The sequence below is a fragment of the Amphibalanus amphitrite genome, unplaced genomic scaffold, assembly GCF_019059575.1.
Source record: "Amphibalanus amphitrite isolate SeventyFive unplaced genomic scaffold, NRLGWU_Aamphi_draft 000723F_arrow, whole genome shotgun sequence".
NCBI classification, from domain to species: Eukaryota; Metazoa; Arthropoda; class Thecostraca; order Balanomorpha; family Balanidae; genus Amphibalanus; species Amphibalanus amphitrite.
In genome coordinates this window covers 316,820-334,777 of record NW_024882217.1, presented here as the reverse complement: position 1 = coordinate 334,777, position 17,958 = coordinate 316,820, and the positions used below count along the sequence as shown (strand labels likewise).

The 17,958-nt window shown below is 48.3% G+C and overlaps 1 protein-coding gene across 1 annotated transcript; it reads left to right on the top strand.

The window, feature by feature from the left end:
* The first annotated feature begins 5,165 nt into the window (after positions 1-5,165).
* LOC122365221 (neuropeptide F receptor-like) lies at positions 5,166-15,096 on the top strand. The gene is made up of 2 exons (XM_043336226.1): positions 5,166-6,479; positions 13,220-15,096. The coding sequence occupies exon 1, from the start codon at positions 5,218-5,220 to the stop codon at positions 6,466-6,468; it is 1,251 nt and encodes a 416-aa protein (XP_043192161.1). The 5' UTR covers positions 5,166-5,217; the 3' UTR covers positions 6,469-6,479; positions 13,220-15,096.
* The last annotated feature ends 2,862 nt before the right edge of the window (positions 15,097-17,958 follow it).

The following is a 17,958-nucleotide window of genomic DNA, read 5'->3' as shown; positions in this document are numbered from 1 at the left end:
GCACACCGCACGGCCCGTGATCGGTGGCCTGTCCCCTGTCCGGCGCTCAGGCCCACCGCTGAGGCACGAGATGGTGTGGCGCAGTGAATTAGCCGCCGGCCGGCCATAAATCGCACGTTTTGCGGCCAGCCTTGGCCCAAATGGCGGCGCCGGCCGACACTACATGCTATGAGCTTCTTTCCCTGCAGCGCGGACGGTGCTCCCGGAAACTCGGGACGGGACGGCGGTGCCATGCATCAGCCGGAGCGACCCGGTTCACTCGGCCACTGCAGCATACACACATGATGGACGCCGGGTGATCCAGGAGAATGGGCCGCCAAATTTCAGATTGGTTGCTCGTATAAACCATAGCCGACCGTAATGACACTCTAACCGGTGCAGGGCTTCTGAGGGAGATGGATTTTATTTCCAGACAACATTAGCGGTTTTGTGATACAGTGGAGCCTAAGTCGTCAGAGTAGATTATGTATTGGTGTCTTGTCTTATGTGACTGACCATTTCACCAAGGTTCCATGCTTTAATGATGAAATGGTAGGCCATACTTTCTGTGTTGAAATTATAGATATTCGAGCTCAAAATTTCCGCACCGCAGTACCGTGGCCGTACTGTTCATCTCGCCACGGCTGGGGGCTGGAAGCCCCGTGAATCCATGCTGCATATGTCGGAAACTCACCGACACTTCCCTCAGGAGTTCTCTCGTATGATGGAATCACCTCCGTGAAATAATGGAATCGCCTAGTCCGCCGGGTCCAAACTGTCCCGTCTCCCGTCGCCATGACATTCTGGGGTCAGCCGTCTCACCGAGTCTGTACTCCTGTGACCTTTGACATGACGCAACCAACACCCCTATAACCACCGATATGACGCAACCGACACCCGTATAGCCATTGACATGACGTACCAAACACCACTGTGAGTCTGTGGCCTATGGCACGGGCCCCAGCCGACACTCGTGTGACCTCCGACACGGCACTGCCGACACCTCTATGACCTTTGACACGGCGCTGCTGACACTGCTGTGACACAGCGCTGCCGACACCCCTACGACCTTTGACATGGTTTAACCGACACCTACGTGACATCTGACACGACGCAACCGACACCCCTCTGACCTTTGACACGACGCAACCGACACCCTTGTGACCTCTGCCTCCATGGCGGCACGGGTGTCGGCGCCACCTCACAGCCAGTTTCCCGTCTCGAAATGAGTACTGCCGAGCTCAGTTCGGCGCCCAATGTGACCAAGTTGGCCAATCAAATGTCGGTTCGATGCGGTGCAGACAGCCCGTGTCGAGTTGGGCTGGAAAGTGACCCTCTTCTGGGAATGATACAGAAACTGGAGACGCATGCCCTTATCGACAAAGTTTGTGAATCCAAAGTTTTGAAGCATCAAAAATTCTGAAGAAATATAGTCTAGAAACACACGTGTGACAGTCACCAATCATCATAAGCGCGCTCACTTTACTGCAAATCGATGCTGAAGGCCACGCATCGCTGTCACACGATGGCGTGAGTAGAAGAATGGGTCTTTCTGTCCGCTCTTTTATTGACAGACTTAAGTCAAGGATAGCACTAACATCAGTCGTGTCAACGAATGCTCTTTTCAGGACACTGCACGTTATTGGTTTCCTTTCGATAAGGTATACAAAATTGAGTCTTTTGTTATCACGTATGAGTAAAATGAAGAACATGTCTTGTCATACATCAACACATTTATCAGTTTTGACCCACAGCCAAAGTCGTTTTCAAAATATATTTTGCAAGCGATAATGTCATGTCAGCATCGTTGTTCACTGACATGATCTAATGAATCACACAACATGTTCGGTCACTATCAATCAACGAGCAAACCCGGTGGAACCAAGAGGCATATCCCGAAAGTAGTGATCAATCAGGTCATCAGTAGACGTCTCCTTTTCTGCTGATAATTGTCTGACTCATCGAAATGTAGATTTTGAAACGGAATAGGTTTTAATCTTCTTTATGATCGAACGCAGGTACAAGTGTTATACTTCGCTACATTTGGTGACCTACATACCTATATGTAAGTACATAGTCTGAACAAGCAGCTCCTACCTTCGAGTGTGCTTAGAGGAAGCAAATTTGAGAAGAAATTTAATGTTTATGAAATTATTAAAGGAGAGTTTGTTTTCATCATCGCTACTAATGTTTTCCTGGTGATGGAAGTCTCTTCGTCCCAAACTTCTGAACTTGATGAGGAGACAAAATAGCAAGCTTGCCGATTTTCAGGCTTCTTTTTTCGTGTTTTCAATGCTAGCTGTAATCTGAAACATTTTTATCAAGATTAACATGCTAAATAGTAATTCATGATTCAATAACTGACAGCGTTACAGCCTGCAATACATATTGCACATACCTAACAACGTCTTTGCAGTTTTGACGACCAACGTTATTTGCTAGGAAAATTTAATATTGACTTACGCTGGTTCTTTGTCGTGCATTTTTTTAATAAAGCTGACAACTTTCCACGTCCCCTTGTAGGATAAAACTATTATAAACACTTTTCAGGTTGCCGATGAGAACTGTACCGTGTGTTCTCAGAGTTTGGGACAAGCGTTCAAGCGTACCTAATAAAATCAACGTAAATATTATGTTTTCTATTCATTTAGTGTTGTATCGAATGTATTATATTGCATTCATCGTTGAAACTCTGCGGAAATGAGCAATTAACGGCCACTGTTCCGTCTGCGTCACTTGGCTCTCGTTAAAAACCCATCATACTCTCACAAACTCTCTAGACCCAGCAACATTTCCTGGAGGTCGAGGAAGCCTTTTCGTCACTGGCTCTCTTGGTTTCGCTCTGGCTTAAAACGATAACAGCAGTGTCGACTAGAGTTTCACCGGTGCGTTTGGAGGCAGCAGACGTTTCACTGTCGCCCGCCCTTGTTGGTGTGTAATGTTAAGAACGTAATACTTGGTAATGCAATACTCAATACTTTGTGATTTATAACGTAATAAATATTAATTTGTAGTACAATTCACACGATGCCCCACTTAGGCTAATTGCCTTCCGAACATCAAAATGAAATAGTCGCTTGATTTCTAGAATTTATTGTCTCGAATTTCAAAGTCGATTTGCAGCGGCACGGTAACAGTGAAGTGGATGAGTGCAGCATTTCTAGCATCATGTCTTATTTCTATTTCTAAGGGTAGCCATGCAACAATGTGAACAACCAAAACACCTCACCTTGACAAATAGTCGAGCACCCCATGAGGTCTAGGCTTAATTAACAACTTCCATGATCATGGCGATCATATGTCACCCACAGTTCAATGGGCTGTGTCATCATACCGAAATTGCCGTGAGCGGCGCTCTTTAATGAAACCGTACCATCCGACGGAGGCGGAACGTTTATCGTTTCGCCTGTCGAGCCCGAGCTAGTCCATCAAGTCAATGGCACGTGAAATTTGAAACGATCTTGCCGTTCATGGCGCCCGTCGGACCCCGACTGAAGCGCCAGGTTTCCCTGTGCGCTGCCACCGTCTGACCCCCTTGCCGATCGCCCGATCCCCGACTGAAGCGTGTACTGCCAAGGTGCACTGCCAAGGTGTACTGCCAAAGTGCACTGCTATCCTCTGTCATGGCTTTCAGCGTCTTCCGCCGACGGTTTGAAAAGCATGGGATATGAAGTCAACCGATTCATAATGGTGTGTAGCTTTAATGATGCGTAAGTTGAATTTACCCGTAACTTACATTGAAACATCATTTAAATGTAGCTTAATTGTCAACTTGAGTGGGCATAAAACCGTATAAAATAAATATATTGCTTCGAAATGATTTAGCCTCAATAAACACATGCAAATACAACTCCTGTGATTTTGGAAATCGCAATGAATGATGATCTTGTATTTCCGCTCTAATGTGTTTGAAATTAGCTAGCTCTACAAAGCACGAAATGAAATTGTCTGCTCCACAAATCAGATTTACCTAGCCGTTCTTGGTACCAACCAGTCCCGTTTCGTGTTTTTTTTTTCTCGTACAGGCTTCTGTATGCGCGGCATTTTCCTACAGGTCTGAAAAACTGAACGAGCAATCAGCAGCGGCACTAAACGAGCCAATTCTCATTTCCACCGCATCACCGGCGCCCGTTCCAATAAGGATTAAGCGTGTTTTATCCGCTAAATCAACTTTTTCTAACACACATGTAAAAAGATGGTCAGGGGTGCATAGAGGATGGCAACGGTACTGAAGAATAGTTATGCCGTTATTCTGTAATGTTCGTTTTGGCATGTGCTGTGAGCGGCTCTGACAGCTGATTGATTGGAAATTACCAGATCCGTCAGTCAAAGAGCACAAGGCTGTTTGTGCCCAATTGCCAATGGATCTTGGCTGTTCAGAGTGCAATCAATACATTCAGTTGTAAGCTATTATGGACGGTTAGCCGAACACCAGCTGCAGTGATCCAAGCAAAGCATAAGGAACACCGCTGGCAAAAGTAGAAAGTAACAAAATGTGTCACCATATTTGTGTCGCTGAACACTTATTCCACATTATTTCTTAAGTTTTTTGTCGAGTTCTCAAGTTTGCTGATGCTAAACACATCGAGTTTATAATTGTCTTAACTATAAGGAGCTGAGCTCGCATGCTTTTGAGGCGCGCTTCTGAACCTGACGAGACGAATTTCCCCCAAGGCCCAAACTGTTCTTTGGTGGCGTGTGAAGCGAGCTGTGTGTATCTAGGCCGGCCCTCAGTGTCTGGCCCAAATTGCCTATGTTAATGTCTTCCGACCTAAACAGCAGCCGGTGTGCGCAAACATTTATTTAGTGGGAGTGATCCCAGCAGGCGGCTGTTTTCATTCCGGCACCTCCGCGGCCGAGCCGACATACAGTGAAGAGCCCGGGTGGCAAGGAATGCATTGTTGGCGGGAGGGGATGAAGCACATGTAGGATAGCGGAAACTCTTGTCAATATCAGGGCCTTGGTCAATATCAGATTCCATGATGTTATTACCTGCATTTTGATTGAGCCAAACATTTGGTGCGTCACGTGCATCCATGACGCAAGTAACCTGCTAGAAAATAGCCTAACACTGGCATAGATGCCCATCGCTCAAGTCTTCCTTGCCCCCCCCCCAAAAAAGCCACCATTTGATGAGAACAACCAGCCCCATGTTTGCCCATGTAATGATTCCTTTTCTCTTTTCTTCAGGTCTGCTGAGTCGCGATCTGTCATCGTGAGCCACCACCCACCGTCGCGATGACCTCGGTCTTGTTGACCACGGAGCTTCCGGACTCGGCTGCCACCGAGATCGTGAACATGGCGCCGGCAGACGAGCCGCCGCCCAACGTCACCGTCGCCGACTTCATCGACCCGGAGTTCATCGCGCGGATGCGCGAGAACCGCAGCGTCAGCAAGGAGGCGTACTATACGCTCATCGTGCTCTACGCGCTGCTAATCTGTTTCGGCGCGCTCGGCAACCTGCTGGTGGTGCTGGCCGTGCTGCGCAAGGCGGCCATGAAGACGGCGCGCAACCTGTTCATCCTGAACCTGGCCGTGTCCGACCTGCTGCTCTGCCTGGTGACGATGCCGCTGACGCTGCTGGAGATCCTGTCACGCTACTGGCCGCTGGGCGGCGACACGACGTTCCTCTGTAAGCTGTTCGGCGGCCTGACGGGCGTCTCCGAGTTTGTCTCGTCCATGTCGATCACGGCTATCGCGCTGGACCGCTACCAGGTGATCGTCTACCCGACCAGGAACAGCCTGCAGCTGGTCGAGGTCTGCATCATCCTCGCCTGCATCTGGACTCTGGCCACGCTCCTGGCATCGCCCATGTTCGTCGTGCGCGAGCTGCTGCCGGCGTCACTCAACGAGACGCTGCCGGGACTGCCCAAGACGTTCCACTACTGCGTCGAAGAGTGGACGGTGCGCAACGGCCGCGCCTACTACTCCATCTTCAGCATGATCTGCCAGTACGTGGTGCCGATCGTCACCGTCAGCATCGCCTACGCCCGCATCACCAAGAAGCTGCGCTTCCGCATGTCATCGATGGCCAGCCGGACGTCCAGCCTGCGCCAGGGCCGCGAACAGCGCACCCGCCGCACGCACACGCTGCTGATCGCCATCTCACTCATCTACGCCATCTCCTGGGTGCCACTGAACGTCTGCAACCTGGTGATCGACCTCATCATGTACAACGGCTCGCTGGAGAAGCTGCGCATCATCTTCGCCGTGTGCCACATGATTCTGATGACGTCTGCCTGCTCCAACCCCATTCTGTACGGCTGGCTCAACGACAACTTCAGGAAGGAGTTTATCGAACTGGCGCACGGCGCGCTGCCGTGCCTGTTCCGCAAGGGCCGCTCCGGTGCCAGTCCGGAGGAGGAGCGGTCGCAGGGCAACCTCAGGACCCTGCTGACCTGCACACAGGCCAACGGTAGGAGTCACACGTACCAGCCGCCCGGAGAGGAGACCATGGTCACTCGGGACATTCCGCTCCAGCTGCTCTAATCGGCATGGAGGTAAGAGACACGCGGGCCTGCTTTTTATAATGGAGTGTTTGATTGCTTTCAAAGGGTAGGTGACAGTGTTTTCCAACGTATTTCCCGAATCCACAAGACACGGTACGGACAAACGCCAGGCAGAGTGCTGCAACAGCTGAACAGCTGCATCGAAGCTGCGACTGATTACTTTGTTATACCCTTGGCAGTCAATGAACGCTATCGTTTTTCCCCGTCCTCTTCACGCGTATAAGTATAACCATAAATTGGACGGATCGTATCACTTCATCACTATCACTTCATTAGAAAGTGACTCGTACTTTTAACAGCATATACGATTGTACTTATTGAATCAAGAAGGATATCAAAATTGATTCAACTTAGCTATATTATACGAAATGCACGTGCGTCGTAAGCATAACTCAAAAGCAAAGGCCATCATTTTATACCAGCAGCCATATTGTTATGGAACGTCACCGCTCTTCATCCCTTTACTGCGCCGTCTTTCCTTTGCGACGCCCTTCAGCAATGTATTTCTGTCAAAGCCCTCTGGGCGCGAGCACAATATCTGAAGGTTACGACCCCATGAACAATGGTCTCGATGATACCGCAGACGCACTGAAGATGTCAGGGCACGCCTTTTCTGACAGACCTATGTCCAAAGAGCAGACCTCGACACATTACTATCATGATAGATGACCGAAGTCAACCATAACTCTGCAACTCATGGCTGGTCAATGGTCGCGGGTCAGACGAGAAAATGCTGCTTTATGCACTCGTCAATGCTAAATGCCAGCATAACGTATGCAGCTTACGTCAATTTTCAATGACTGGTCTAGCCCTGCGTTTGTTGTCAATTTTCATGAATTTATTTCTTCTTTTTTGAGGGAAGGTCAACTAAAACTCTATACCTTTGTATAACTAAAGATGTGTTGAGCTGGGGAGTAATGGCCTGTTGTTGTTGACCGGAGCAGCAAAATGTGCTCGGCGGTACGGAGAGGAAAGTCGACAGTCGACACACTGTAACTTCGTAGAAACCCCAAACCCCACAGTTATGTCTGCCACTTTTCGAGGTCAAATCATACGACGTTCAGGGCCTTTGCGTGGGATCATGACCCCATGAACCATGGATCTGTCCCTGATGTTTTTGAATCATCAGACGTGGCACTCTTCACGTCATGCAAGCACAAAACTTCATTTTGACACAAATTCCACTATATGTAGAAGTCGACAAAGAAATTGTTATGCGAGTCGATGAAGTAGTTATCATGTGCTAGCATCGCATTATCTTTATTCACTTATATAGTCAACCACCGTGCCTGAGCGTATCAAACGGTGTCTGAATGCAGTAAGAAATATGCAATATTCATGCACAAGTTAGCACAATTTAGTGGCAAATACTACTCAGTGCAAGTACCTGCAACTTAGTGCAAATATATGCACTTCTTATTGCCAATAGCACACCTATTACGGAGTTTCAAGAATTACAATGAAGCTAGTTTTTAGTCAACTACACGAATCGCAACCCAATAGAACCGGCAGCTCAGCCTTGTAAAGACCAGGATGTCTCTCACAGTAACAGCTCTCACTGATGTGTGTCACCGAGTGGCGCAATGTTGCTCGACAGTTCCGTGGTCGTATTTTTTCAGTAAATTTACCGTCAAAGTTTTGCCATGTTTCGGACAAACGGACGTCATTTGTTCGGAGTGTCCGGTTCTCTTCCATTTGAAGCTATCAGTCTGGCTGGAATTAGTCGCTGTCAGCTGAGGATCGGCTGTGCCGGTCAGCGTAAAGCGCTGAACATACCATGACATGAGACCATTTGTCATGGCGGCCTCTTGAGAGAACTGTGCTCGGGATCGATCCAGTACAGGCCGGCTTCCTGCCTGTGCCATAATTGTAATCGCCTGTTGCTTAGAGGTCATCCATCAACATTGGCGCACATTGGAATCCTTGGTACGCAGCTCCACATAGTTTCTGGTGGTGTTGAAATAATAGTTAAATATGGTTGGGTGGAATAAGGACATACCTCTTAGAAAACATAACCCAATTATTTTGACAAAAGTTGCGTGGCACAGCCCACTGATTTGGAGCAGTGGGCTGTGGAGCAGTATAATTATGCAGCATAATTTTTGGAGCAGCATAATTATACATGCCAATTGTGATAACCAGCAGGTTTTACTGTGAAAGAAAATAACACTGATACCTAAGGTATTGTCAGGGATGGAGACTGCTATCTGATAATTTCATTACAGTCTCCTAGCGCTGTAAGATTTAACCCGCGCACCGACGGGGGGGCGGATATCCGCCCCCCCCTGAGGTTTTTCGCGAATAGCGGGAAAACCGCGGCGCGTAGCGCCGCGAAATTTGGTATGACTATTCCCTTATCAATTTTACACATGGTGTGCAAGTTTGAACCTCCTACCTTTCAAGGTCAGGTCACCAGGTCACTTTGAATGACCCAACCTCAAGTCACTTTTTTGCAACTTTGTCACCGTGCCAGAGCTACAGTAGATGTCGGAGGCCTTTGAAAGTCGCAGGATGTTATTAGGTCATTAGTAGCTACAATTTGTATATCTCGGAATTTTGATATCGGTGACCTAAGGTCAGGTCAATTTCGCGACCTCCCCATTATAAGTCAATGGGGGAAAAATCAACTCCCTGTTTTTACCACTAAAACGGGTCGGAATGGCCCCATATACCATACATGACTTCATATACGATCAACCTTCACTACCTTGAGGTCTGTTTTGCTGTTGGGCAGCTGTGAGGTCATGTGACGTCATCAAAGGTCACCAAAGGTTTTTGGCCAATAACTCCGTACAGGAACAAGATACAGACGCGTGGATGGTCTCATTGTGTTCAGCTCGTCAAGACGCATCGAATGATATACATGATGACCTCGAGGTCACGTGACCTGAGGTCAACCTTTGACCTTGACCTTTCGAGGTCAACATATATATCATTCGATCCGGATTGACGAGAGGATCACGATGATGCCCTTAGTTTGTTCCTCTCTTGACTAATTCGAAAGTTATTCGAGAAAAACTCTCTCCATATTTAGCGCCGCCATTTTGACTTTTTCGACCCCTGTGACGTCATCTTTGACCTGACCTGAAAATGACCTTAGTAAAAATTGTAGATCTTGACCGTGCGTATCCGACGCCGTTTACCGCTTGTCGCTATCTTGCTTCGTTCTCGAGATCTCAGGGGGGCGGTCATCCGCCCCCCCCCCGTCGGTACTAAGTTGGCGCAGACCCCCGTCGGTGCGCGGGTTAAGAATCTCACTTCAGTTTGACAATTTCATGGATCCGATAATGGAATAAGGCTCATTCTTAAAATGGTTGTAGTTTTAAAATGTTAACAGACTTAGCTCACATCTTTATGCTTCTCGTTGTCTTTTTGTATATCTAAAAATACATATCCGTCATGGCACGCTTCTGGCGCCAGCAAGGAATCGTACAGTAGACATTTCTCCTGCTCATGGTCTAGCGCGAGCCTCAATTAGGCTTTGTCCCGCGCCGGCCCCGCCTGGCCCAGCCAATCACGCGCCCCACGTGCCCGGGGGAATGGGCATCGGTCGACGTCCGTCCCACTGCTGTCTGTCCGGGTACAGTGGGATCAGATATACTTACATACAACTGGGAGCGATCCGAACACATACTGAAACATGATCAGTAATGTGACATATTATAGTGCATGTATGGCCTAATAATAATATTAATATACATATAATAATAATAATGAGTTGATAATCCTCAACTCATCATGATCAGTAATATACGTTCCACTGGAGGCTTGTGAATTTACGCTTTACTGAACAGTGCTAGCCGTTACATTTGGGTCATGAAAATCGATCAGCCTTTCATTGTTTTCGGGTCCCATCTGTACGGTGTTTATGGGAACACCTGTCACTATATATTATCTTTGGGATCGATAACAGCTCAGTCGAACGCAACAGGTGGTGGCTGAAGGTTTCCCTTATAGGGACAGAGCTGAGTGCACGGTGTGAAGCCTATGTGATACAGTCGTACTCTACAGAGTTCAAAATGACACCCAAAGTGTAAGACAAAGGTTCTTTGAGTTCAAAGGAATTGAGTGGGTTAGCCCTTAACCCACTCAAGTAGCACACTAGCCCACGAAATGCATTTAATTTAGTCCACCACTTGCACATTACTGACCGCATTGCTAACAATCAAAACCCTCAGCGTGCAGCATTTATCAACCCAGCGGCCCACTTGAAAAGGTTGCGCTCTCATGTGGATCGAGCTTGGACTAACAAAGATATACGGTGCCCTCGGGTAGACGTAACTTTTAGAGTGATTTACAGGTCTCACAGTCATTCCGCGGAGTTGGATCCACGTTTTATTTCCCATTGATCCAGCCGCTTGGGGCATTAAATAACACATTCTCAGAAAAAATAAAGTTGTCACTTATTTCTTGCACTTGATTGACAATATCTTGAAAACTATATTTTTAATAAGCGTGGCAAGGTCTCAAGTACATACGTACGGGTATATAACTGTGCTACTGATTTTTTTTTTATTGGGTGAATCCATCGATCTGCGTGTTCCAGCTCCGTATTGAATAAAGACACGCGGCGCGGCGGCGCGGCGGCCTGGCTGGCTGGCTGGCCTGGAATGTAGACTAGCCCGCGGTACACCACAGTTGGGCGGAACAGTATAACCAGCTAGGCGCGCGCCGCCCGGCGGAAGATAACGGCAGCTTACCGGCTGGCTGGGACAGATCGCTGAAGCATTATGCTATGCATTGGCCGCTGCATTTTGCAATATACGACTTTGGTGATCAACCAACTCACTATATCTATAATTCCCGAGCAATTTGCGCGAGAAAAACTGCGACAACTGCGAGTTAACGTCCTGTCAAACGCATTACAAAACATGCAAAACACATCCTCGTGTACACATTGCTCAGTTTGTTGTTCTCCGTGTTAACAGCAAACCATTGCATGAGTTGTTCACTTAAAAAATGGTCGTGCATCAATAGCTGTCAAAATAAATTGGCGATTGGCATGCAGAAGTAAAGCTGGATTGATACAATTTGAGGCGATATCGATAGCATGCCGATTCGCACGATGCTCGGGCTGTTCCCCAGCTAATACGCACTGGCTCAAACAGGTGCACTCTACCAATAATATCATTTAAATCGGTGTGCTCCTCCAGCACATATGAAAGGCCGGCATTATTAAGAATGGCACCGACTACAGCGCACAGAGAATGGGTAGAGCTTTTGACTGGGAAGTGGAAAAGATATCCACTATCCAGGTGTGTGGAAAGATGTAACAGCGATATCCCGCTCCAGTATCACGGGGATGCTGCTGATACTCTGTTAGCACTCGCCGCATCCGGGCAACGGGACATGTGGCGTCTGGCGTAGAAATGCGTGCCGCTACGATTGCTTTCGGTAGAGAGCGGGACAATAGTAAACATCAATTGTAAATTTCCTTTCATGCCCGAAAAAACCTTTGGTCTTGGTCTTGGACATTGGTCTTTGGTCTTGGTCTTAGTCTTGGTCTTGGTCTTTGATTTATTGCCTGTTAAGTGTCCTGTCCAACAAAGTGATAAGCAATCAACATAATGCCTTTTTCTAGACCATAACGCATCACTTTCTTTACGATAATAATGTATGTTTTTTATTAACATGGTGTGCTGTAAGTATCTGCCAATCGCTGGGGCACAGGCGCTACCTCATGAGTGATGAGCCTGCCCCAGCAACTGCAGGCAGGGTTGTCATTTCTCAACCAAACCAGGGGCAATAGCGGGCATAAGCACTCGGCTTAGCACAATGGCGGACACCCACCTAAACTAGCAACAGAGGGCAACTTTGTATCCTGTAGCAATCGTGTCCGAGGGCCTGAGTGAGCTTGCAGAAGCCGACAATTTTCACTGTCCATGGCGCCGAGAATAGAGATTCGTGAAACTTTGCATGGTTGAGTAATTAAATTGTCAGCTAATTTTTCAAAGAATTAATTTCACGGAAAGTGTTCCGCTATCTATCGGAACAAAAGCCTTCTTTTCATAGCATTAACACGTCGTTACTAAACATGACTATAAGAATTGGTATTTTTTTACCTAATGACTTCAAAATACTTTGATCCAACCCACACGGGATGTAATCAATAAAAAGGGAAGTAGATGGTAAACTTCAGCCTATCTATTGCCGAACGTGAGCAAATCTTAGCCCAGAACATCAAAAATGTTCCCTCTCGGTTACCAAAGAGTGATAGATACGAGCGCACTTGAGTCCTCTATTATTCAGGCCGTACTTTGTACCCATCTCTCTCGGGAGGAATTCAAGCTGACAGCTGCCGTGTCAAATTATAGGAGCTCTCTCGAGTCTCTCGCTTGCAAAGTTCTCTCATATATTATTTACATGTCGCATAACATTGCACTTTTATTTTGCTATTTAACTCTGTTTTAAAAGATGAAATAGGCAGTAAAATGGTTTTAGATGTGCCAACGCCTGAATTGCCCAGTCGGTAGTTTTTCTGAGTGTCGGAGACCCCACTTTAGTCCTCGCGCGAGCCCACCGGCTCGTTTTCCGAGGCCACTTCCACATTCTGTCGCAGCTCGTCAGCGTTTCCCGAATCGTAACTGCTCTCTCGAAGTGCACCTGGAGACGCGCCGACTGACGACGAAACTCGACCCGTTCCGCGCTAACGCCGACTGAGAGTGCCGCTAAAAGTCTGAGAGCAGCGGACGGCCAATTTCACTCACAAACCGTCACCCTTCTGTCCACAGCTGACGACTTCCGGCGGAAGTCCCGGCTCCTCCGGCGGCACTGGCGGCGCAGCGGGGGAGAATTTCTCCTGGCGTCATTCCAGTTCGTCAGCGGGTGGGCGGACGAACGGAGACGTGCATCACTGGGTGCGAAATGGTGCTGCTGAATGGAACTAATCGAGCTTCAATTTCTGTGGTATCATCTGCGGGCAGTATCGGCCCTGTTGGAGATCCTGGGAGGGCCGATAAACGACCTACAATAGCTCCGACAGCTCCTGACGCAAGCCGTCTGGAAAACCCGACAGTGAGGCACGGCAGCGCGTGGTCCGTTACAACGCTGACGAGCCGGAATTGGCAATGGAGCGCGCACCGAGCGCGGTCGCATTCTGGTCGGAGCTCGCGGCCGCGCCGCCACCGTTCGCCCGTTCTGGCCGCCCGCCTGGGTCACAACTGCATCCCACCCGCAATTTATCACTGCTAACAGCCTTGGAGTAGGACGATACCGAGATTTATCGGCCAAGAAAAGAGCGTCGTTGTTAGAACAGTGGCAAACCGAACCATATTTCAGACGAGGGACATTTCTGTGGAGGTGCGGCTTCTTCCGGCGACGCCCCCCACTGCATGGCGCTGTTGTTGCGTGCAGCTGCTCACACAGCCTGCTGTCACAAATGGCGTCCGATGGCGGCGCATCCGTGGGCCGACTGGGACGGGGGAGGCCTGCGTCGAGCCCCGCAGACCCACCCCAGTCACCGGCGCTCAGATGCGGCACACAGAAAAAAAAAACACAGACCGACTCAGCTCTCCGAGCCACCGTCTAGGATAGCAGCGCCATGGGACATGCGACTCCCGCGGCCTATGTGACGGGGACAAATAATCAGCGCGTGTATGTGACGCACGACCCTTGCGATTGGTGAGGCGGCATACGAACCCCGAAGCGCCAGGTGATGAGCACTGAACAGTGGCTACGCATAGCGCTTTTAGGTGCTTACGGTCAGCTGAATCTGTGAATAACGCTGACACACTCGCGAAAACTGTGAGGACAGAGTTTTATAGTGTGATGGCGTTGGCGATGAAGTGAGAATGTTTGGCTAAATGTGGTGTTTAAAAAAAATGCGTGCGATTAATCGTGATCGAGCACTGCTCTCACGGCAAATGTGCGTAGAAGTTTTGAGAGTGTGGATTGACTTCCCGATGTGACAGTTGGGTCAATGAAGAAGCTATTATTGTCTTGCTGCTCTATGAGTTTGCAAGTTAGGCTTCCTGATTTAAAAAAAAAAAAATGTCATGTGTTGAATGAAAGAGTAAAATTTAAAACTGTTGCGAGACGCTTTGTGTTATACGCGTATGTGATGTTATGTGAAGGAAGTTGTGTACTCTGGAATGCAGGGTTTATGCGTTTGCCGAATCTGGACGAACGTATTGTGGCTGTTATGTATGCCAAATGGGAACTCCAGTATAGCGAAAAGTAACCGCGCTGTTGAATGATGAAAGGAGAGCTTTCAGCTGTTGTTGGTGTCCCTCATCCGTCTTTGGACACCGATAAGTTAGGCGGCTCTCGGCGTTCGCGGAGCTGCGCTGGGGTGTCATCAGGTGTCATCAGGGCGTGCGCACCGCCGGTGCTCCCATCGCCGCAGCGCAGCCATCAGTGGTATTATGTGTCCGCTAAGTGTTTTGTGAGCTGCTTACCAATGTCGACAGCTTATTATTCGACGTGTAACGTTCTGGCTGTCATTGTGATGTCGATCATTCTCACTATCCAAATAGCCCAACATTCGATACTACTTTGTGGGACGTCCCCTGAAACTCGTTTGGTGTACGACGCGCTTTGTTTGTGTGGCAAAAGACTTGTGTTGGAAAACAAGTGTTACCAGACTCAAATACACATATTTTGTTGATGTTGAAATGGTATTTAACCCTCGCCCTGGCAGGGGGGGTCGATGCGACCCCCCCCCTAAGGTTTTCGAAGATAGCGTAAGTACGACGGCGCGCAGCGCCGCCAAATTTGGCACAGCCTATGGGGCAATCTTTTTACATATGACCTGAAAATTTCAGGTCCGGGTGACTTTGGGTCAGGTCACCAGGTCAGAAAAACCGATACAAGGTCATGGTAAAATTTCAATTTTCTTTTTGCACCTGTCCAACTCACAGTTTTGGACTGATTTCCTTCAAACTTTCAGGATGTGCTAAGTTCACCGAGTTATATAACATATAGTTTGGGTTTTTTGAGGTCACTGACCTGAGGTCAGTTAGAGGTCATTACGTCGTAATGTTAAGCCTATGGGAAAATACTAAATTCGGAAAATACTGGAGATATCCACTTCGTTCTATCACTTTTGTGCTTTGAAACCACAGTACTTAACAGCAGGTCACTTGTTGCTTCTTTGTTTGGTGTACTTATCCATGGGTCAGGTCAAATGAGGTCAACTGAGGTCAAATGACGTTTTTGCCAATAACTTGGCACATAATGACGCTAGAGCTTAAAAAATGGTGTCATTGTGTTCCTGGTGATCAGCCGAATCGAATGATATGCGATATGATGCAATTTGGTGAACTTGAACTTAATTAATAATTAAAGTTTACTTAAAAATTAAGAAAAACTTTAATCACACTTAAGCAAGCTAAAAAGTATATCATTCGACGCGCCTTGACGTGCTGAGTTCACTGGTGCTTTTATTTTTGCTCTTTCTTAATTAGATCAAAAGTTATAAGCGAAAAACGTTTGACCTGTTTTTAGCGAAATTTTTACATTTATACCCCCCAAAAACCCCCTAAATATTGACCTAGAGCAACCAAATTTGCACAGGGGTGAGAACTCTAGAAGGTCCACCTACCTACCAAATTTGGTGTTTCTAGGTGGCATAGAAGCCAATCGCGAGGGGGGTCGCATCGACCCCCCCCCCCTGCCAGGCCGTGTTATGAAAAATGCCCTGCCAGGGCTAGGGTTAACCCGCGACCGGGTCAGCGTCTCACGGCACCCGACCTAAATGGACCTCAAGGCAAGGTTGACAACTGACCCAAATGAGTCGCATTGCTAGTTATCATTTGATGCTATTTTTTCGAGCTGCCATTAGCGGCGCCTGGCTCTTTTTTCAAAATCATTGAAGCAGCTCAGCTTCTGATTGAAGGCTACAGATAGGTTAAGCGTAATCATTAGCCATCGTAGTCCAGCTTTGCCACCATCAGAAAGGTATCCTTATTAAAAAATAAAACCGTCTTATTACGAAGCTTTCTGTCCAGTTTTATCATTCACCATGAGCTAGTGGGCTGGGTTATACTAGTAATAACTAATACCATCCTAGGAGTAGCTTCGTCCAGCTCCATTCTTACACCGCTAATGACCTTGGGACTAGTTTTTCCAGTCTCGAAAAAAGCAGAGCAGCTTTCCGACTATAGCGGGCGACAACCAGCGACCAGCGACAACGAGCGTTCGCCAACCAGCGACCAGCGCCAGCGCCGCCACTGCACATCGGGCTGGGCATAGTGCTGCCGTCTCGCGGCGGAACCTGAAACTCCAATCAGCGCTGCAGGTTTTCGGTGGTCAATGTCTTTGTCGGTGTCAACAAAAATAACTACCGAGACAAGTGCAGATATGATGACTACCTTTCTTAGAAAACGCTGTCAGTGATGAATCAACTCTTTTATTTATTTACCTAGGCATCCGGTATCTTGTCGTCCAAATTATTGAGGTATTCAGGGCGACTAAAAATCCAAAATGGTATTCTAAAAGCGTCGACCACCTCCCACATTGTTATATCATTGACCTGACAGACCTCATCTCATCTCATCTGTATTTCACATATGTGCAACATATATCCTGTGCAACAGACCTGTGACCACCGTTCCGTGCTTCTGTCCTCAGGATACTGAAATCCTTCTCCTCCACGCCGCAACCTCCCTCCGGCCTGGACAGGCAACTTTATCTCATGCGGGCTGCTCCCTTGGAGCGGCACCGCTGCTCCTGAGGGAGCGCACCCCGTAGCCGGGTGCAGTGAGTGCCTTGGGGCTGGGTGGCCTGTCCTCTGGACGGGCTCAGCCCCGGCGACTCACTAGGGTGCCTGCCCAGACCAATGTCTCCCCCTATATCCTATCATCCTCCCGGCAGTGAAATGGTCTCATTGGACCGAAAGGGCCTAACCCAACAAAAAACAAAAACAAAAACAAAAGACCTGTGACCTGCAATCGCATTAGGTCACCCTATTACACTGCCGTGCTATCGTAGTTTTGTCGATCCGCCATTGTGACGCTGGCGCTGGCCCGCACTGTTTGACACTGGGTGTTTGTCGGCTCAGCCCGGCCGCTCTTTACACACGCCGCAGCGTTGACCTGCTGTCCATCGGATACGACGCGCGACCATGATTGGCTTTGGGGCGGTTTTCACGGGTCCTAAGGGATCCAAGCTCGATGCCCGCATTTGGCTGCGCGTGATACTGAACTCGCGCAAGGCTGATCTTAGTAGAAAGAAGAGAGGAGGGAGAGGGAGGGAGAGATAGGGTCTAAGAGGGAGAGAGAGAGGAGAGAGACAGAGACAGAGACAGAGAGAGAGGAGAGGGAAGGATGGAGAGGAGAGGGAGGGATGGAGAGGAGAAGGAGGGATGGAGAGGAGAGGGAGGGATGGAGAGGAGATGGAGGGAGGGAGGGGAGGGAGGAAGGGAGGGAGGAAGGGAGGGAGAGAGAGAGAGAGAGAGAGAGAGAGGGAGATAAAAAGAAAGAGAGAGGAGAGAGAGTATTCGACAAATTGTTTCAAACTGCTAAGAAAAAAA